General features: G+C 44.0%; 7 protein-coding genes and 1 long non-coding RNA gene across 10 annotated transcripts in view; 2 read left to right on the top strand and 6 right to left on the bottom strand.

Annotated features, from left to right (window-relative positions):
* LOC117148314 (high affinity cGMP-specific 3',5'-cyclic phosphodiesterase 9A) overlaps nt 1-7,338 on the bottom strand; it is a 110,036-nt gene extending 102,698 nt beyond the window's left edge. Inside the window, exon 1 of the mRNA XM_033315643.1 lies at nt 6,705-7,338. The gene's annotated coding sequence lies outside the window, so the exon portion shown is untranslated. The remainder of the gene's footprint in view (nt 1-6,704) is intronic.
* Nucleotides 2,676-3,752, top strand: LOC117148319. The gene is made up of 3 exons (XR_004459893.1): nt 2,676-2,766; nt 2,828-2,952; nt 3,060-3,752. It is a non-coding gene; the product is annotated as an uncharacterized LOC117148319 (long non-coding RNA).
* A 167-nt stretch (nt 7,339-7,505) lies between the features above and the next one.
* LOC117147852 lies at nt 7,506-8,653 on the bottom strand. Its single transcript, XM_033314926.1, has one exon. The coding sequence runs from the start codon at nt 8,570-8,572 to the stop codon at nt 7,532-7,534; it is 1,041 nt and encodes a 346-aa protein (XP_033170817.1). The 5' UTR covers nt 8,573-8,653; the 3' UTR covers nt 7,506-7,531.
* Nucleotides 8,654-8,737: 84 nt separating this feature from the next.
* Nucleotides 8,738-11,069, bottom strand: LOC117147851 (atypical kinase COQ8B, mitochondrial). Its single transcript, XM_033314925.1, has 2 exons — nt 9,478-11,069; nt 8,738-9,414 (listed from the first exon to the last, which is right to left on the bottom strand). Exons 1-2 carry the CDS (start codon nt 10,908-10,910, stop codon nt 8,862-8,864), a joined length of 1,986 nt encoding a protein of 661 aa, XP_033170816.1. The 5' UTR covers nt 10,911-11,069; the 3' UTR covers nt 8,738-8,861.
* Nucleotides 11,070-11,447: 378 nt separating this feature from the next.
* On the bottom strand, nt 11,448-13,505 carry LOC117147677 (FAD synthase). Of its 3 annotated transcripts, none has more exons than XM_033314653.1 (3): nt 13,312-13,505; nt 12,311-12,952; nt 11,448-11,859 (listed from the first exon to the last, which is right to left on the bottom strand). In XM_033314653.1, exons 1-3 carry the CDS (start codon nt 13,321-13,323, stop codon nt 11,554-11,556), a joined length of 960 nt encoding a protein of 319 aa, XP_033170544.1. In that variant the 5' UTR covers nt 13,324-13,505; the 3' UTR covers nt 11,448-11,553. The 3 variants fall into 3 exon arrangements, with proteins under 3 accessions (XP_033170544.1, XP_033170545.1, XP_033170546.1); XM_033314654.1 differs by lacking the exon at nt 13,312-13,505 and adding an exon at nt 13,096-13,246; XM_033314655.1 differs by lacking the exon at nt 13,312-13,505 and adding an exon at nt 13,021-13,101.
* Nucleotides 13,506-13,741: 236 nt separating this feature from the next.
* Nucleotides 13,742-17,133, bottom strand: LOC117147678. The gene is made up of 2 exons (XM_033314657.1): nt 16,698-17,133; nt 13,742-14,998 (listed from the first exon to the last, which is right to left on the bottom strand). Exons 1-2 carry the CDS (start codon nt 16,864-16,866, stop codon nt 14,226-14,228), a joined length of 942 nt encoding a protein of 313 aa, XP_033170548.1. The 5' UTR covers nt 16,867-17,133; the 3' UTR covers nt 13,742-14,225.
* Nucleotides 17,134-18,125: 992 nt separating this feature from the next.
* LOC117147908 (probable 39S ribosomal protein L49, mitochondrial) lies at nt 18,126-18,865 on the top strand. Its single transcript, XM_033315017.1, has 2 exons — nt 18,126-18,261; nt 18,326-18,865. Exons 1-2 carry the CDS (start codon nt 18,205-18,207, stop codon nt 18,806-18,808), a joined length of 540 nt encoding a protein of 179 aa, XP_033170908.1. The 5' UTR covers nt 18,126-18,204; the 3' UTR covers nt 18,809-18,865.
* A 130-nt stretch (nt 18,866-18,995) lies between these two features.
* LOC117147907 (breast cancer metastasis-suppressor 1-like protein-A) lies at nt 18,996-20,614 on the bottom strand. The gene is made up of 3 exons (XM_033315016.1): nt 20,231-20,614; nt 19,918-20,162; nt 18,996-19,654 (listed from the first exon to the last, which is right to left on the bottom strand). The coding sequence occupies exons 1-3, from the start codon at nt 20,418-20,420 to the stop codon at nt 19,310-19,312; spliced, it is 780 nt and encodes a 259-aa protein (XP_033170907.1). The 5' UTR covers nt 20,421-20,614; the 3' UTR covers nt 18,996-19,309.
* Between the last annotated feature and the right edge of the window lie 278 nt (nt 20,615-20,892).

Below are 20,892 nucleotides of genomic sequence, written 5' to 3' on the forward strand. Positions count from 1 at the left end.
ACACCCGAATAAAGTTACTACGATGGAGAAGTCTGGGGAATGGAAAGGGAGTTGGTCTAAATTTAGAGCCGACTTTTTTCGACACTCTGATAATACAATTGTCTACGCTCCTTTATTTTTTTTTTGTATTTTGTATTGTTTGTATTTTTAGTTTTATTTGTTTTTGGGTGGCAGGTTTTTGCTGGGTAGTGGTTACTTATTGGGCACTTTTCTCTTCGATTCGAAGGCACAGCACGTGCAGCTTGCACTTGGCACTCTCTTACCCCGATCCTCTCTGCGGCTCTTTCTCTTGGCCACTCTCTTTTATGGGCATAACCAGCAGACTTGTTTGTTATTCTCGCTCGCGGGCAAAGTCCACCAAGTGATGGCAAAGTTCATCGGCGATTTTCACTAGTTATACCCCTATACCATCTAATATAACTCTTTCAATATTATATTTAACTTTAAATCATGAAAGGAACGCGGTACATTTAAGTTTCTTTTGTATACATTTTTTTTAAGTACATTTATACATTGCAATTTGGAGTATCTTTATTAAAGTATTTATTTTGTCGAAAAACGAATCATTATATTTCTTATTAAACCCTTTTTTCATGTATAGTAGCATCATGGTACTTTCCCATGTTGTGCGAATACTGTTTACATTTTTTTGAAGTGACCTCCGGTTTGTAATCTTCCAAGGGTGAGTGTTTCAATATTTTAAGAACAAATACTCTCCACATTTTCATCGCTCTCATTTGAGGCATTATTTTTTTTGTTTTTGAACTCTCCGCCCAAGCGGTCTTATCAATTTATTACGTTTTTCTGGTTGACTTTTTATACATCTTTTTTTTTTGTATTATTTGTTTGCATTACGTAGCACACTGATATGCGACGACAGGGCGTAATCAAGAGTCAAAGCCATTCCCCCACTAACGACCCGCCCACCGCCCACCTCTCACCGCCCATTTTCGAACGACCTTAAAAAGCGACAAGTGAACTTTTGTCGGAATTATAGCGAAATTAGTCCCGCGATTAATTGTAAACAATCAGAGGCGAAATGTTGAAAATCTTAGAAACGTGTAAATCTGAATTCGCTTTATGTAAGTGGCGTTTCCAGTGGAGACTGCACCGATCCAGAGTCACGAAAATAGCAACAGACCAAACCGAACCGGTTAAGAAAAAAGGCGAAAAAAAAACGAAAAACTATGCGGCAACAGGTCCGATCGAAAAGCATAAAGTACACAGTGAGAAATGCAACTAAATAAAACAAACCGAGAACAATAGCATGTTAAATCTTATAGAAGCTATGCTAAATATGATTAATATGATTGTTTTTAGTTCTTGGAAATTAGCAAGCCTTTGTTGAAAACTTTAGATAGTAGAGTGATTCATATGTTATTACAAAAAAAAGCATGATTGTCTTGCATGAATATAACTCTTAAGAAATGCTCTTTGTTGCAAAACAATCATCATATACTTTTCTGCTACATATTTACATCTTCTTTAATTATATATCTCTGCTGGTTGAAAATCGAATGTGATCGAATGTTTCGCCAGGTGTACGGAATACGAAATGTGGTTTGCTCCAGTCTCCCGACTGGCCTCCCAAGACCCCCTCTTAAGGTCGTCTGTAGAACGGAACCCGGGAGACAAGAGTTCCCGGACAAAGAAAATAAAAGAAGACGCATGCATATATATGTATGTACATACATATGTACATAGTATATCTGTATGTATATAGGAGCTGGAAGGCAACAACCGGCACAACAACTTTGGCATTGCGTTGTGCCAAGGCAAATCGCGATCATCATCGAGCCGGGCTTATGCCAATGGAACCCCTTTAATATGATCATCATTATTATCATTGTCATTATCATTATCATTATCATTATCAGCATCATCGATGACGCCGGCCGAAGAATGCAACGAAAAACGAGTTTTCCCATCATCCTCAACGAGCAGCAAGAAATATATGAGCACATCGCAATGCGCTCAAGTTCACCAAGATTGCAAGATCGGAGGATCGGAGGATGGTATAGTATGGAATGGTATGGTATGGTTTGGTTTGGTATGGGGCTATGTGGATTGCATGTGATGTGCCATCTGTTGCCTGCACGCAGGCTAATGCAGTCAATTATGTGGTACATAGGCGGGCAATCAGGTTTAGGTTCGGGGAATCGCCAATGCAACAGTGATTTCGAACTCAGATTTTAAATATGAGCCGGAAAGAGAAAAAGATACATTTTTAAGCATGATCAGCTGAGTGCAAAAGATACAGGCCTGCCTTGAATTGGTTAATTACAATAGATATAATACATATGCAAATATTACGTACTAAAGAGTTTCCCTGGTGACTAAATACACACAACTAGTCGAACGAAACTCAATTAAACCGATGATTTAGCCTACGTGACTGTGGCGAATTCTTAAATATTTGCCCAATATTTGGCAGTGCAAAAAAAAATCGGCATTTTGCAAGAGACTTGAGTGCCTCATTGTTTAAACATTTTTTTGCAGTTAACAAAATATACTAGAAACAACAAAAAAGAACAAGCCGAAATATGAAAATCTAAAACGTATGAGCAGCAACAAAAACAAAACAAAATAAATAAAAAAACAACAATTTATTGTTATTAGTATTACTAAGTAATATTTCAAGAATAATTTCGCATTTTGTTTTGTTTCAGCTCCATTCGCTTGTTTGTTTTTCTTGGTGCGCTTAAATGCAAACAAAACATGAAATTTTATTTACCATTTAACCAGCACGGATCAGCACATATATTTGTATACATAATAGCATACACACACTGCCATTTATGCGATTTAATTATTGCATTTTTGACAGCTATGGTAAGTGCCAACGGATGCTGGAGATATTGCCAGGATTGATGGGTTCATCAAAGGAATTTCGTTTTCATAGATAATCATAAATTCTAAAAAAAAAATCAGAAAGTTCGCCATCTACAAAAAGTACGTCTAATTAAAAAATTAAAAGAATATAAATAAATACCTACAAAAATAATTACTTTACATTATGTTACTTAAATTCCAATTATGCATTTAATGTAATTTTCCAGCACTGAAGAGGTATCTAAATGTCGCTGTGGCAAAGTCGACATTTTCATAGATTTATTTTGCGTATCTTTGGCGCCAGCTATCTGACCACATAGTCCACAACAACAACAACAACAATAAAATAATAATAACAAAAACAACAACAACGACAGCGGCAAGGCACCATTAAAAACATAATTTATCAACAATTTACATGCCAAGTCCAAGGCGTTTGTTAAGTGTTATTAAAAAATTACAAGCCTCGTCGTCGTCAACGCAGACTTTGTATGTAAGATACATAGATACCGTGTTGTGATGGTATCATTATGCAGTCTTATGAATATGCAAGCAGCATAGTACGAGTAGAGGAAACCAATCACTAACTAATACCAGTCCTGAGTATCCAGAGCAGCAATTACATATGTATATATATGGGTGCCATTGCACAAGCCGAAGAATTTCACAATTACAGATCTTCCATCTGAGAAGACCCAGCAATTATCGATGGGCAATTTGTGTCCGAATGCGAACAACAATCAAATCGTACATCTCAATACGATCGGTAGTTTTTTTTGGACCTCTTCTTTTGTTCCAGAGATCCGGATTAAATAAACAAAGAACCGATTGCATGGAAAATTTGGTGGATGGCGATAAAAGTTTAAGAGAAGTTTTACTTATCACTTCAAAGGAACGGAAAAATTGTCGAAACTAAGCAATTTTTGTTAGAAGATTAATAATACACAATTTGCTTACACTTGCAGGATTTCTTATTTTAACTTTAATAGATATATCAATTATCAGCTTGTGCGAAATGAAATAATGAAAAAATCGTTAAAAAATAAATATAATAAATTAGAAGCACTATTAAGTGCACTATAATGCATTAAATTCTTCTTTTAATCAAAATAATTGGAATATTTGTCTTCATAGTTTAATTTGAAATATTCACTATATTTGATGAACAAAAACGATGCTTAATTAGTTAAGATTTGCTAAGAAACAGGTGCTGCGATTGCCGACTACTTCCACAACGAATCTGCCCAAATTTGGAGTATCTTATCTGCCATCGCATTCCTCACAGCCACTTGGCGAACGATCGCTTTTTTTGGGGAGGAAAAGACTTAAGACTTAAGAACTGGGAACTGAGATTTCAGATATGTGAAGCATTCGGCACGTGGGTGACCGGCAAATGCGGAAGCGGCACTTGACGAAGGCCATATATATGCGTTCGTAAAAGTATCTGAAACTGAATCTGAATCTCAATTTGAATCTGAATCTGAATCTCAATCCCAATCTGGATCTGAATGTGGATCAGTATCTGTCTCTGTAGCGGTGCGCATCTGCAGTGCCTCATAATCATTCAAGTGGGTGTCTTCAACATGAATGAAATGGAATTGGAATTGGAATTGGAAGAGCAGCACAGTGGGGCCACAAAAAATCTCGTTTAGTCACTTTGCGAAAAGCACAAAACAGAACCGCACAGAACAGCACCGACACAAATGCAGATACAAATGTGGATGTATCTTCGCAGCAGCAGCAGTATCTGTATCTGTATCTGTAACTGTGTGCCTGCAGAGCAATCGAATCAAGAGACAAACTGGGTAATTGGTTCATTATGTAGTAGAAGCCAACGACATCCGCTCGTTAATGTAAATTACACAATAGTTTCGAATCATTCCTCTTTTTTTTCGTCTGCATTCCTCTTTTCTCCAGCGAGAAAACTTGTTGGCAAGAAAACCCATGAAAAGGTGTGTTTTTTGAAATCGATAAATATTTTCAATATCGAAACTATCGAAGATTATCGCTTCTCTCTCTATTGTGCATAAACACTATAAATATGATATGAAATTGTGGAAAGCTTATGAGACTAGACCGAAAAACGGTAGACATAAACAATTAGACCAATAGGATGTCAAATTACCCAATAATATTTCAATTTCAGTAGATATAAGCAATAACGATAACATCAAATTTCCCCAGAAACCGAAACCCGGGGATTTTGCTTACTAAGAAGATAAATATTCATACATATGTATGAAAACCAACGAGTGAGCGAAATGCGAAGGGGTTCCAAGTTTATTTGTCTAGTGTTCTTAAATTTTCCCGGAGGTCTAAACCCATAATTTCCCCTCCATAATCCCGCCCGATGTAAACACAGTCTGGAAACTTTCCATTAGTCCGGGGGATCGGAGATAACAGCGAAATAATGCGCAGAGATCGCAGAAAATTGGAAATATAATAGGGATTTCGATTTTGATTTATTTATATATCTTTGTTATTTTTATTTTTTTATTGTTTGGTTTGTATATGGAAACTTGGGATGAGGTTCTACTGTGGTCTAAATTTATTAAACAATTATTGGACATTTTTTGTGCTGTCTGTTCTGTATTTTATTTATTATTGTGCCCCCCAAAGAAAAGAGAGTCCAGTGATCGCGAAAGAGAGGCGACGAAAGAGACGCTGATAAAGAGAGGGAGGGAGAGCGGGCTGATAAAGCAGCAGGAGCAACAACAACAGCAAACAAATACAATGCGAATTATCAGTGGACTGCGTGATATGATTATCAAAAGGTTCCCCATTGCTGTTGTTGCTGCAGCGGCTGCTGGCAACGGCATTTCTCAGCATATATATGTACATATATGTACCAAGAAATATATATATTTATATAGGTATGTACATACATATACAGCCAACACACGCACATTCCAATACATGCGAACTTGGAACAGTTTATTCATCCAATCCATATATAACTAAGACGTTTCCAACGTGCTTTGATAGCGCCAAAAAAATAAAAAAAAACAGACAACAAACAACACATTTTTCAAGAAATATGTAAACACCTGGTGATGAAAGAACGCTAACTGAAATTTATGCTAAATAAATGTCAATGGGAAAAAGTAGAAGTAACTAGAACTAGCTAATTATTGATTATACCAAGCCAATCCCACGATCAACTATTTATTGTTTAGTTTTGTTGAAAGTAGTTTACTAGATTTTAGAAACTGTCATATTAAATCAACAGAGCTGGGCAAATTCTTATCAAATTTTTGCTTCTTAGGATGGCAGTTGGATGTAATTTCATAGTGTGTCGTGTTCAATTAGCAAGCACTATCAGCTCCTAAGAAATTTGTTATCTAAACACTTTTCCCATATTTTCCATTACTTCTTCGTTTTTCCACGATAAATCTGCTGCATTTACCCTGTAGTTACCATAATGGAATATTATAACCGAGGCACAAAGGCTAATAGTATAACAAATCACATTTAAAATAATGCCTATTTTTGATATTCCTCATTCTTAGTGCATTTATAAATCCTTCCTGTTACGATAAAAATGATCTTGATGTTAGATTCTCCTAATTCTCACAAAGATTGAAGATGATTACCAAAGCAAACTTCAATATTCGATCATTTAATATGTAAACTTTCGATAAATCACATTTAGCGAGTGATATTTTCGATAGATGTATGATATACCTCGGTTCGATAACAGTGCCCGGTATGCTGGGGGTTATTAACCCCAGAAATCCCCGCTTGGCTGCGCCACTGTGCACACACACACACGCCCACTGAAAGCGAGCAACTCCCACAGTTCACTTTCATTGATAAACTCGGCTCTTCGCTCTTCTTCTTCCCCCATGCAAATCCAATTGTCTGCTACTTACTTTATTTATTTTGTATTTTTTTTTCCTTCGTGGTGTGTGTGACATCAATCAGCATCACTTTGTTGTTGTTGCTGCTGCTGCGGCTGTTTTATTTATTTATTTCTTTTTTTCTCTGTTGCTCGACAATTGAAGCTAACCAACATTAAACTATAACTTCCTCACAAGCACACACACGCACGCACACACACGCACAAAATGCACGATCTTGCACTCTCAACAAAAACCAAAAAAAATAACGAATTTCATAGACTTTTTATCACGCCGATTGTAAAATATGAATTAAAAACAGGAGGCGCGCACAAGTATAAAATAAACGCGGGCTTAAAAAAATTTAAATAAATGCAATTTATAGAACGATTTCTTAGTTTATAAAACAAAAAAAAGCGAAAAACAACCGTTTTTTTTCTTAACCGTTGCAGTTCGATCACTTGCACTTTGTCACTCAATTTAGCTAGCAATTGAGCACCGGCAGCACATTTCCTGTGTCATTCCCGTTATTTGGGCAACTAATTCGGTTTGTTGATTAAAAGCGATCGCGATAAGCGTACGCCGTTTGTAAAGTTTGTAAACCAACTGAAAATTAACCGTAAACCGCGCGCGCAGCCTTCGCGAAATGAAACGCGTCGGTTTGCAGTGTGACCGGCTGGCCGATCGGCGGGAAATGCCCTTTCGCTATCGGTGTGACCGTGCAGCTCGCTGCTAACTGGCTGTTAAGCAGCAATGTTAGCTAACAGTGCGCTTGAATAAAAATAACTGTTGCTTATTTTGAATTGCGTTTAATTTTTTTGTTTAATAATTTTTTAAATTAGCTAAACAATTGGCAAACACTAATAGATTTTGGGCGGATTGTGCAGCATGTGCAGCATTTTGCCGTACCAGGTCTTGGCCTCGGGCGGCACAACCACCGGCAGCTCGAGCAGTTCGCCGCGGGAGAACTTGACGGTCCGGTAGGAACGACGCTGCCAGGCCTTGGCCTTCACCCAGACGGGTCTGCCGGGATGCTCCTCGGCGCGATTGCTATCGGCGTGCCCGGCGCCAGAAGCACCGAGGCTGGCGATCTTCCTCGACATAACCGATGGCCTGGAGAAGCCCAGCGGTGCCAGGCCGAGCTCCAGATCCCGGACGCGGCCCAGCAGACTTCGCGTGGTGCCCAGGCACATCTCGTGGGCCACTGTCATCTCGACGAGTGCCTGCCGCTTGACCTCCGCGTACTCCAAGCGGGACTGCGTGCGCTCCAGTATCTTCTTGTAGGCCTCCTTCAGGTGGCGACCCATCTTGAAGAGCTCGCGCCAGCTGGCGTACAGGTCGCGGGCGTAGCGATAGCGCTGCAGGCACTTGCCCGCCTCCAGTTGCTTGGTCAGGTGGAAGGAGAGGACGCGCTCGTGATCCTGCCGACACGCGATCAGCTCCTTCGTTTGCCGTTGGAACACACGATCCAGTGCCGTGATGCGTGCTCTGCCCAGCTCCGAGCAGCGAACCAGATCCGCCAGCTGCCTGCGAATGCGCAGGTTATTCCATTGCAGATCCCGCAGGGCCGCCTCCCGGCTACCGTGCATGATCATCCAGCGCGAGTCCTCCGGTTCCAGGCCCTTGGCCGCCGCCTCATGCTCCTCCTCCCAATCCGGCCTGCCGCCGTCGCGCTCGTGGAAGTCGTTGGCCAACTGGGCCTGTATCTCGTCCAGCGTTCGATTCATGGCGCCAATCTCACGCTTCATTTGCGGCCAGGCAATCTCCTCGATTCGCTCCGGCGACTGCTCCTCCAACTCCTCGCTCCCATCGGATACGGATCCGTCGATGTCCGAGACGCAATCATGGCGTAACACTTCGATCTTCCTCTTCATGGTTTGGGTCTTCAGAAATGTCTTCATGTTTTTTGCATTAGAGACAAAATATATATTTTTTTGTAGTGTGTTATGGTTGGGGTTTTTAACTGAAATGTGTGTTAGGTGGTGGGGATTGCTCAAAACCTACTTGTTTCCAATTCCATTGATAGCTAACCCTGACCCCCAGTCAGTTAAGGATAACCACGTTGGTTGGGAAATTAACATATGTAATCTTGCAGCGAATCGCATTTACAATTAAAGCGCACTTATGGTTTACAACTGGGATTGGATGGGACAACAAAAAAGTGGGTGGAGGAGGGGAGAGCTGTGCTCGCTAGTCCTTGAACTTCCCCAGCACGATGTCCTTGTAGAAGGGCACGCAATTCATGCGCACGTTCAGACGCGCGCACAGCAGGAAAATGCCCGATAGCTTGCGATGAATGGAGTAAATCTCCTCGGGCGGCGGACACAATCGATGCGCCACCATTGTGGGCACCAGGGCGGCCAATCTTTCCGTGGTATTCTGTCTGCCGAAATCGAAATCACCGTCGTAGCGAAAGATCTCGCCCAATATCATCACCGCATCCACGTGCGCCTGCTCCATTTGCTTCGTCTCGTAGCCGGTAAGGAAGCCCATTTGGCGCGACATCTCCAGTACGCCCTGACGATTGTTCTGGGCGGCGCTCATGATCACCTGGCGATAGTTGCGGATGAAGTCGTGCCGATAGAAGCGCGTCGAACCGAAGTCGATCAGCATTAGCCGGCGACTGGGCGCATCGTACAGGAAGTTGCTCCAATTCGGATCCGTCTGCATGCACTCAATCTCGAAGAGCTCGCGCAGGCAGAGCTTCAGCACGGATGCGGCTATGTGGCGGCGATGCTCGTAGCTGGAAGCGAGTTATCAATGAAGCCCATTGGTAATTATATGCGTGCGAATATGATTTGCTCACCTCAGATCGAAACATTTGTCGAGCGGCACGCCGGGCACCAGTTCGGTGGTCAGAACGCTGGACGTGGTCAGGTCGCGGATCACACGCGGCACATAGTACTCGGGATAGGGTGAGATCATCTCGCGAAACTTCTCCGTGTATTCCGCCTCGCGATCGTAGTCCACCTCCCATTGCAACTCGCGCTTGGCCACGCGCACCACGTTGTCGATGAAGAAGCCCTGGGGAAAGACATCCCACACCTTCAGCATGCCCACCAGATTGTCAATGTCGCTCTCGATGCTCTGGGCGACACCGGGATATTGGATCTTAATGGCCACATCCATGCCATCGCTCAGCGTGGCCCGATGCACCTGGCCAATGGAGGCAGCCGCAAAGGGTTTGTCCTCGAAACTCTTGAGACGCTGTCGCCAATCGGCGCCCAATTGGGTGTTCATCACCCGTTCGACCTGCCAATCGGGCATATAGTCCGCCGCCTGACGCACCCGCTCGAACGCCTTGGCCAGTTGCGGCGACACGACGCTGGAATCTTGTATGCTCAGGATTTGTCCGATCTTCAGGGCAGCTCCTCTCACCTTGCACAGCGTGTCCACGATGCGTTCGGCATTGGCGGGACTGAGCAGCGCCTCGCGCATGCTGGTCGAACCGCCCAGGCCGAGTGCACCCTTGGTCAGCTCGTTGAGGGTTCCCAGGCCCAGGCCGGCGAACAGGCCGCCAAAGGAGGCCATTCTGCCTATGCGGGAGGAGGGAACCTTGCGCTGCTTGGCCACCTTGCTCAGTTCGGGCACTTCTATGGCCGGCTGGTCGGACTTCTGCTTCGGCTGCGCATCTGCTTGCTGCTCCTCCACCTTGGCGCCCGCCACAAAGCGCAGCACATTGTTCACATACTCCGTGTCCTGGGTAATGAAACCCGGAGTGGTTGGCGTGGCTTGTTTGGGCATGGTCTGGCTGCTCTTGGTTGCCGGGGTGCGCAGGCTAACACTACTATCTTTGTTCCTGCGCGAGAGTATCTCCTCGAACTCCTGCAGCGTTATGGACGATATATCCAAGTTGGCGGCGTCCCAACTCGCTGGATTTTGTGCCGTGGGTGTGGATTTACGGATTGAGGAGGCTTGTTCAGGCTCAGAAATGCCCGATTCCTCGCGGGACATCTTGATTTTCGTCTCCAGCAGCGAGCAAATACCTTTGGCCACCACGTAGCCCCTTTCGCCGGTTTCTTGTAGGGATTGCTGCAGCTTTTTCAGCTCCTCGGTGGGATTTTGACTGGAATTCCTTACCAGCTGCTGTGTGTGCGCCACATTCTCGGCGATTAGCTCACGAATGCTCGAATTGCTCCAAAGATGACGACCGTGGGCGAGATGCTCGCGCCCACACGCCTCCAACAAAATCCGCAGTCCCCGCAGCAGCGCCGCAGCTTCTTGTGCGGATCGCGACATCGCGGAGCGAGGGAATACTGGTTTACTGTGCACTGCTCTCGCGTGGGTGATTCGCTGCTGATGATCGGCGCGTTGGATTACGTAAATCTCGTAAAAATATCACAGCAACAAAAGTTCAAAGAATCGCGTAATGTTGTGAAAATGCGGCGAAAATCAGCTGGCAAAACAGCTGACTGGCCATCTAGTGCTGCCATGCTGGCGTTTTAACAGTGGCACTGCTGTTATGGCGTACCATTTTAAGCTTTTTCTAGCTTTTAAAAGCCAGCTTGCAGCAGCACTGGATTTTGCACTGCAGCCAGTGCTGTTTCTTTAGCTATTTAGCTTGCTTCAGCTTTTATGCAAAATTAGAAAGAAAATTCACTGAATTCAATTAAATATTGGCAAATACAAAAAAATGCATATACTCCTTCATAAAAACTAGGAATACTGCTTAAGTGGCCTGCTAACAGAGCCACATTTATTCAGCGGCATACCTTAGGTCGTAAAAAATGTTACTAAATTAAGTTTGTTTACCGAAATCCAGATCACAAGTTAATATATATATATAGACAGTTATATACAGTTCTGTGACTAACTAGAGTTTAAGCTATTCAATTACACTAAAGCCACGTGACAGGCACTGCGATCGATTTGTGTTGGAATCCTACTTCCTGGGCAGGCGACCAGCGCGCTCCATGGTGGCATCCTGGAGCTCCCAGGCGGGCCGATAGCCACCCGAAACGCAGGAGCAGACGGCATCGGAGTTAGCACCACATACGCACTCGGCATCGGTGCGTCGGAGCTGCGGATTGGGCACTGTGTTCGAACGATTGCCGATCGAGGTGTAGCCCCGATCGTACAGGCTGCAGTAGGGCACCGAGTTCAGGTGGATGTAGTGCCAGACGTCGTGGTAGGTCCACTCCAGCAGCGGATTCAGACGCATCATCGGCGGCCAGTCGTTGTCCGTGGGCTAAAAAAATCGAAACTAGCATTATTATTGAAATCCTAGGCATATGCTAATAGAAAAAAACAGTTTCGAACTTCCCATAAGTATTTCAATCTCTTAATCTTGTGAGGTTTTCAAAAACATAACGTTTGAAAGGCGTGCTACATGTGGTTTTGTTTTAGGTGGTGAACCACAGAACTCGCTTATAAGTACTCCCTTATCTGCGGTATGGAACCGTGACATTCGAAAATATCACTGTCACTGTGACATTTACAAAGGGCACATACTTTTCTAGATTAACTATGGCATAACTCTGATACTAAGGCTATGATTTTGATAACTTGGCTTTATAGTCTACTCCCCTTGAGGAAGAAACATTTCTTTGCACTTGAACCTACGAACTCCTCAGCATTTCATCACAAAACATTGAAATGTGACTGATCCTCCTGGTAATTATATTCCTAACCAGCTTCACCTGCATGGGCGCCAGATGCTGGCAGTAGGGATCCGTGTTGCGGCTGCCCACGAAGACGGCCCTGATCCGCGGCATGTCCGCCGACATGTGGGTGAGCGCCTCCTTGAGCGTACCCTCGTACTGGACCAGCTGGACGCGGTAGTTGCGCACGCAGCGCTCGACGAACTCGTCGATTTCCGGAAAGGAATCGCCGGATTTGATGTACAGCATGGGAATGTCGCCGCTGGAGATGTTCTCCTGGCGCAGGTAACGCATGAGGAGATCGAGCAGCACGGTGCAATCCTTGCCGCCGTTGAAACAGAAGATTAACTCCTCCACGCCGTAGATTTGCAGGGTTTCGGTGAAGAAGGCGAACGCCTTATTCTGGCGCTTCTCAATGGCCAGTCGATCCTCGGCGGTTGGTTCCATTGGATTTGTTATGGCCTGACCCGTTGCCACATCCTTGGAGTCCTCCGAACGATCCGACATGCTCCGCTTGTCCAGAAACAAATGCTTTTTGCTAATGCTCGTTGCGCATAGAATGCTGTTGTTCGCTGTGATGTTTGTGATGTTCTTCCGGCATTCGTTCATGGTGCTCAGTGGGCGTAGTGTTCGTGGGAGGCGTCGCCGTGCCCTGGCTAGCAAAAACGATGACGTCACACGCTGTTAAGGTCACGCAAAAGAGCAACTATTAGCACTCAATAAATAAAAAAAAAAAAAAAGAAATCTACTTTCGCCGAAAAATATCTCTTTTTGTGTGTGTGTGCGTATTTATTTTATGTAATTTTCTAGGCCAATAAACTAACTTAAACTGTGCGATGAACGTGTTAAATGCTGCGGCGGTTGAAGTGCAAGTGAGTTGGCTTCTTAGCCAGCCAAAAATTACATCACATTCGGATCGGAAAAGTCAGCAAAAAAAAAAAAGTTAAATAAAGCCAAAACCTCAGGCGCTTACACGCGCACGCACACACACACATGCAGAGAAAACACATGGCCCACACACACACACACGCATAGCTCACCCAATAGCTCATGTGTTTTGTTGCTGCATCGGTTATTTACAGGCACATTTAACTGATTTTCCACGGCGCCAGCAATGCAATTATTCCATTTTGTTAATTGTTATTCCGCGCCAGTGATTTTCCTTCTTTTTTTCGCCTTTTTAGTGCAACAACAGACGAACGGCGACAACAACAACAAGGCCACGAAGCTTCGCGTACTATCGGCGCATCAGCTGTGCGCTTCTATCGATATCTATCGATTGCACTCGATTAAGGCGGTTGGTAGCTAGAAATTCAAAAAAATAGCTAGCAATTTATACATTAAATAATTTTGAAGGAAATGTTATTAATCAAAAGTTTCGTTTTGATTTTATTTCGCAATTTCGCATATCTCCAGCAAATGCGCCATATATAGGCAAATTCTGTTTCTGTTCTGAAGTAAAATAAAATGTTCGTAGTTTAAATGTTTTATTTGACAATAACAAATTCGTGTTTGTGTGTGCTTAACAACAACAATAAGAAGCGTAATTAAAGTACGCTCTACACATCTAATAAATGGGCACTGTTGGCGTTTTCTATCAGCTGGGTGTGTTTTCTTCGATTCTTGTGGTCTCTTGTCTACACGGAGAGAAAATATCACATAACTGGTGATTTCATCCTGTTCCATTGGGGGCTTTACAAATGTCGGTGCAGTTCCTGTTTGCAGTTCATGTACGTTCACTTAACTTAGACATAAATATTTAAAAACTAAGTTCAATGTCTAAAAGTTAGCAATATGATGGCCAGAATAAAATCTGAAGTGGTGAATATGTTGGTTTTGAAATAATGTTGCATTTGGTATGTAGAATATATGCGGAAATATCATTCTTTTGTTTACAAATCGTAATCTTCATCGCTGAAACGATGAATCTTCGTTTTTTTGTTCCGTGTACAAATTAGACATCCTTGTTATCCAGAATATCGTCGATGAGCCCGACGACCTTCTGTCGAAACTTTCGATTTTGCTTGCCGTTCATCTCCTTGATGTACGGATGCAGGCTGATCAGAAAGGAGTAGTCGGCATCCGGTGGCGAGCCACCTCCTCCTGGTCCGCCGGTGTAAGCACACGTAGTCGGCTGCGGCGGCGGTGGTGGTGGTGTTGGTGTTGGTGTTGTTAACTTGTGGTGACCGCTGACATGGCCATTAACCCACTGCGTCAGATCCGACCAGCTCAGGTGGTTGCCCAGCGAGGCGGCGGGCACCGAGACCAGCGACTGCTGGCTTCCCATCCCCTCCAGCTGCTGGTTCCCCATCCCCACTAGCTGCTGGTTCGCATTCGACGAGTCCTGCTCCACTTTGATGGTCTGCAGGCGGAGCGGCAAGCAGGCGGTGGGTGGCTCCCGATCCTGCTCCTGATTACGAAGTTGCTCCTCCTCGGACATCTGCACGTCCAGCGGCATCTCATTGGGCTCCGGCTGCTCCGGCTCCTCCTCCTCCTCCGCCACCACCTCATCCTCCTGCTGAATGGTGGCAGCTTGGCCGGGTTTGCGGAGCACCATGCCCGGCAGTTGCTTGTGGCAGGATCGCGACTTGGTGAAGGGAACGAGGAACTGCATATACTTCGATAGGTAGTACTTGCGCTTGCCGCGTCCAGTTTGGGTGCGTGCCAGCTTCAGAGAGCGCAGGAAGCTGCTCCTTATGGTGCGCCATCTCTCGCGACAGTTGCGAACTGCAGAAGAAACAAGACGAATTTTTCCAGGACACAATTTTACAGTACAAATTGAAACTTGTTCTCCAAATGTCACCACAATACCAAAGACACTAGAATAACAAGATGCGTAACGGCCATACATTCGTTTGGCACTATGCAGCCACTTTTTTGGTGAAGGCCAAATTTGCTCTCTTTCCGCTCGCTCACGTTGAGAGCGTAAGAAATATAAAAATAGAATTTGCTTGCTTGCGTGAGTAAAAACAAGAGACGAAAACGCGTATATGTGTGCGTGCTGTGCTAGAAGACGATTTTCGGGCCGAAATCAATTCTGATCGAAGAAACGAATTTACATATTTGGAGTTGTGGCCAATTTCGTAGCAATATGATGAAATAAAATAAAAATTCCCTGACTATTATAATAATTATTATAATAATAATTAAAGCAAATACAAAGGAAATTATTATAACTACTGTAATTTGAAACATAAATTTTCCAAAAAGAAGACATAACATTGAGAAATAAATATTTCATAAAAATAATAATTATTTTTTAATTTCATAAAAAAATAATAATTTAATTAATAAATAATAAAAATAATAATTTTATTAATAAATAATAAAAATAATAATATTTCATAATAATATTTCATAAAAAATAATAATACGTAGTAGAAAATAAAAATTAATAAAATAAATAAAAATATGAAAACAGTTCGTTGCAAAAGTCATATCGTCAGGCACGAAGTGCGGACACAAGCACTCAACAATCATTGCCTTATTAATTTTTCTCACGCCGCAAGCTGAATACCCTAATGACAAGTATTCTAATATAAAGTCATTTTCGAAATTTATTTTGTGATGTACATAGATTCGTCTATTACTATTTCTAAGCTTTATTTAAATAATAATAACGTTAAGGCAATGCAAAACAAGAATTTTTCGCATGGTGCCAATTGATAAAAAATAATATAGATTTAAAGTCAACGAACTTCTAAGGTAAAGGGCATATTTTGTCAAATTTACAATACATGAGCATACGTGTGCACACATACAGTTGTATCCTATCACTGTATGCGTAGAAAAGAGCTGTTTGCTGTAGCGCTCTCCGCTCTTTCTCTCTCGAACAAAAACTCAAGAGAGCCTGGAGCCACCTCTAGAGCCACGGCCAAAAAATCGCGTGCCAAAAATTTGTATGGCCGTTACGCATCTTGTTATTCTAGTGTCTTTGACAATACTGAGTTGATTTGCAAATCAAACGGAATGCTTTGATTGAACTTATGTTTGTGACATGAAATATATTTTTGAGTGTTCTAGTATTTATTTAGTATTTATTTTGAATTTAGCAGGGGATTCAATAGTACAAATAGTACTTGGTTCTTTCCAGTGCACCTTGGCTGAGTGCAGCAACAGTAAACGAAAAGCGAAACGCAAAAGCAGCAACAAATTGCAGGCAAAAACTGCGCGACACAGTGACACACCTATACCAATGCAAAGCCAGGCAAATGGAAAACAACAACAACAAGTGCATTCGTTTCGCACACCAATTCGCAAAAGCTTGCATCATAGACACACACACGCATACACACACACACACACGCGCGCACACGGACAGTGAAATGAGCACGCAATTGGCGGCGAAGAAGAAGAAGAAGAAGCAGCAGCTTGAGGCGGAAAATCGCCGTTGCTTTTTGCCGATTTTTGTTAACCGCCTTTTTACCCGTGTCCTTGATATCGTTGGCCACCTGCTGCCACGCCCTCTGCACCTCCTCCTTCTTGCTGTAGCCCGGATGCGTGTAGTTCCACAGACACGGCTGATTCTCCACGAACTGCACGAACCGCACATTGAAAACGGGATCGTCCTTGCGCGCCATTGCGACCCAACACATGCCTCTGTATGTCTGTCTCGCTCGCTCGCACGCACGCACGCCGCCAACTAGAACGGTGAATCGCACATGCAGTTATTCCAGGAGCGCTGCTCTGCAGTGGGGGTCGTTGGCGGAGGGGGGGCGACCGAAAAGAGGCAAAACAAAACAAAGGTGGCGACAGCGAAAAAGGGGGTGGGGCGCGGCAATAGAACTGCAAGTGCAAGTGCAACTGCTCGCAGCAAACGCGCAACCAAAACTGCGCGCAATTTGCAAATTGCAAACTGCAAATAGCAACAAAAGCTGCAGCGCAAACACTTTATGCTGGCACAAAACAGCAGCAACAACAAGTGGCAATCGCCGAGTCTCACGAATAGCGAATACCCTACGCGGCTGAAAGGCAGCAAGATCTACACTGAAACAGAATTAGCAGGATACAGAGCAGCATCTATATACACTAAACAGAAATATCATATTTATATTAATATTTATTCGCCGGATAATTAACTTTCCTAAGATAATCGAAAGATCACCGCATTTTTTGTACTATTTCCTAATTCTATAAACTTAAGGTGATCGTAATCGAAGTGCTTATTCCTCTTTAATTGTATTTTTTGCGCATTTCAACGGTTACTAAATTAATATCGACAACTTTGCGACTATTTCGATATACCCCGATGACTCCACGATTACCGCATATCGAAAAACTCAACGGCGAACAACAGCTGCAATAAAATTGTATAAGCTAAGCAATTCAAATGCCGCACTTGCAACGCTTGTGTGTGTGTGCAAGCGCTTCTGTGTGTGTGTGTCATTAAAGCTTTGGCGGTGACGTCACACGCTGCATTTGTTGCATGCGATGCAAAAGTGATGAAGACAAAAGCAATCAAAGACAAAACGCAAATTGGGCTAAAATGTTTGAGCTTGTAGAAATTAAGCTGAATGGTGTACGTGCAGCTAAATTCCAAGATCGTTTTATGCATGATCATATAATATAGAGTTTATTTAATTTAATTTACTAAAAGCTGGGCGGGAATTATAACGTTTCTTTAGTTTTAGAAAGAGTAAATAAACTAGATAAGCAATGGGTCATAAAGTCAAGTTTCGAAATAAAATCAATCTTAGCATGATGTTAATTAATCAACTAATTAAATATTTCATTGCTCTTAATTATTTAACTAATTTAATATTTAAATAGCCTTAAAATCGGTGCTTTGTACAAAACGAAATCGATAGCTTCTAGCCAAGTTAAGTAATCGAAACAATTATCGTTGCCATTTGCGCATCACTAACTAGACAGTGCATATGTAACAACTATTTTTTGTATTTCTCGGGAAATCTGTTAATTTTTAGCCAAAAAAAATGGCAACAAGCGCCAAACTGATGCTGGGCAGCAGTCTCTGCAAAAGGCTAAGCCAGGTAAGCAGTTAAACCAAAAGATTCCAGTGAAAAATCAACTAAAATCGGTTTTTATATCACACAGCTTACCAGGCAAATACACATGCAACCAGCACTTTTGTCCAGTTTTCGTTCATCCCGCGAAGTTCAGGAGCTCGACAAGTATCCTGAAGTAGAGGTGGTGGCCAATCCGCCCGAGTGGCGTTTTGTGGAGCGTTTGCTGCCAGCGGAAACAGTACCACAGCCGGTGGAGAAGCCAAAATATCCATCCGGTTGGCGGCCACAAAAGGAGGATGGCTCGGAACTGGGTTACCATGTGGCCAGGACGAAGAATCACATGATGCCCGTGTATCTGCACACCAGGTTCCGTGGCCAGCGCAGGATCACGGTGGTGCGACGCGTCCAAGGAGACATCTGGTCGCTGGAGAAGGATCTGCGAGCGGTGGTGGAGCAGTCGCGAAACGGCAAGCTCTGCGCCACGAGAATCAACGAGCTGAGCGGTCAGATACACTTCCATGGCGACCACGTGGACGTCCTGCGCGACTATCTCAAGGAGAAGGGCTTCTGAAGGTCCACAAATGTCGCGTCTGTGCAGCAATAAACGCTTTTCTGTTGATTTAAATCATGTGCGATTTGTAGTTCCGTTTCGCCTCACCTAAGGCGGCTTACCCGCGGTGTGACCTTCCTCCAGTATCCAAGTCTGGATAACAAAATTGCTGGCCTTCTGCCGATTGAATCACTCGCAGGCAATCGAATTAAATTTATGTTGAACGCATGCCCGCTTGGCTGCAGTTCGCTTTTATTTGAACTTATCTTTTAGCATAAATTACACACATCGTCTGGATGGGTGGAGGGGGTAGGGACACACACACACACACAATATTCTGAGAGTGGGACTCGTACTAACTACGTACGACTAAAGTCTACGGGAAGAGGAGTTGAGGATGGGTGGCGGAGGTGAGCTTAGCCACGGCTACTGCTACATATACGTCTACGGCTGCTGCTTCCTCGGGCGCGGCCGTCAGGTACGCGTCATGTGGGCGTAGGCGGCAGCTGCCACGCCCCACCGCTATCCGCTGGCCCCCGCCATAGCTGGCAAACCGGACAGGCTAACGCTCACGCCGGAAGTGGGCGTAGCTGTGCCAGCGGCGGTGGCCGACGAGGAGGATCGCTTGAGCGCCTTGCGTATGATCGTCCAGTCCTCCATGATGTCCTCCTCGCGCAGCATGTACACGACGTAGGGACCCGTGACGGTGACGGCCTTCTTGCGTCCCGGTCCGCGCACCTTGCTCTGCCGCTTGTCGGTGCCCCAGTCGGCCCACGAGATGTCCACGTTGTGGCGATCCTCTTCCAGGCGACGGATGCGCTCCATGAACTCCTCGCGCAGATTGTCCACCGCCATGTGTTTCTCGCTCTGCAACGAAAAAGTTGGGAGTTGTAAGAAGATACCTCAACCATTACTTCTACGCTTAAGTTCTGCCATCATACGAATATGATCCTTAACTAAAACCCATTGTTTAACAATATATGGTCTATAAGTGATTGACATTTTGTGTTAATTAGCCCTGGCAGTGTCGCCCAGTGCCTTATCAACACGAAAGCCCATCTAATTGCGACGATATGGTGGCCAATTAGCTCCTGTGATTTTTGGCGCCAAAATTGGGGTTGGGTATGTACCTCAAAGTGCTGGACGGCCGCTTGTTCCTCGGACTGGTATTTGTGCTCGATATTCTGCAGGCGGTACCTGCGCAGGACGTCCGCCACCTCGATCCTGGTGCGGTACTTCTTGTCCAGTTCCTTTTGCGGCTGGACAAACTCCTCGGAACGCCCGGAACGCACCTCGGCCAATTGTCGTTCGATGAGATTGATGCGCTCGAAATAGTACTGTTCCCGCAACGCGTTAAACTGGCGCTCCAAGCTCACTGTGGCAATGGGAGAAGAAACTCGATGAGTATGGCTGGTGTTAAATGTGTACGTGACTGATTCCTACTTAAATCCTCGATGTGCTCCGCCCGCCGCCGGTCTATTTCACTGGCATCCAGCTCGGAGGAGTCATCCGAATCGCATTCGTTGGCTTCCTCCTCGTCGGAGGTGTCGTGTGGCTGGCTGGAATTCGAGTGCTCCGATTCTCCGCCAGAAACGTCGCCTTCGCCATCGGAATCGCCATTCTTCACGGGCATTTCCGACTGGATTTCGCGGTTCTCTTTGTTCTCGGCGTATTCCGATTCGCCAATGGACTGCAGGTGGCCGCCGGGATAAGCGCGATATGGTTTTTGTTTGCTTTCGGCAATCGGGGAGTGTGGAAACTGTGGAAAACTCTGTGGAAAAACACTAAACTGTGAGCTGTAGCAAAAAAGTGTGACCGCACGTAAGTGTGTTGGGAAATTTAGTGTTGGTCAACGCGAGCGGAGCATCTAGCTGAGTAGCTAAGAAATAGCTAAATCTTCGAGTGCTCTTCAAAAATATTGTTCAACACATTAAAATATTCATTTGATAAAAAATCCTTGATTTCGAACTAACTGTACCAATAAAACAATGGAAAATATTTGTAGGCTTTTTAGCCATCAGTTCTAGCCAGTTATTAAATTTGGGATTTACCCAAATGAAATCCGGTTATTACATGATATATCATTATTTAATATAATAATGTTA

The sequence above is a fragment of the Drosophila mauritiana genome, chromosome X (genome assembly GCF_004382145.1).
Source record: "Drosophila mauritiana strain mau12 chromosome X, ASM438214v1, whole genome shotgun sequence".
Taxonomy (NCBI): Eukaryota; Metazoa; Arthropoda; class Insecta; order Diptera; family Drosophilidae; genus Drosophila; species Drosophila mauritiana.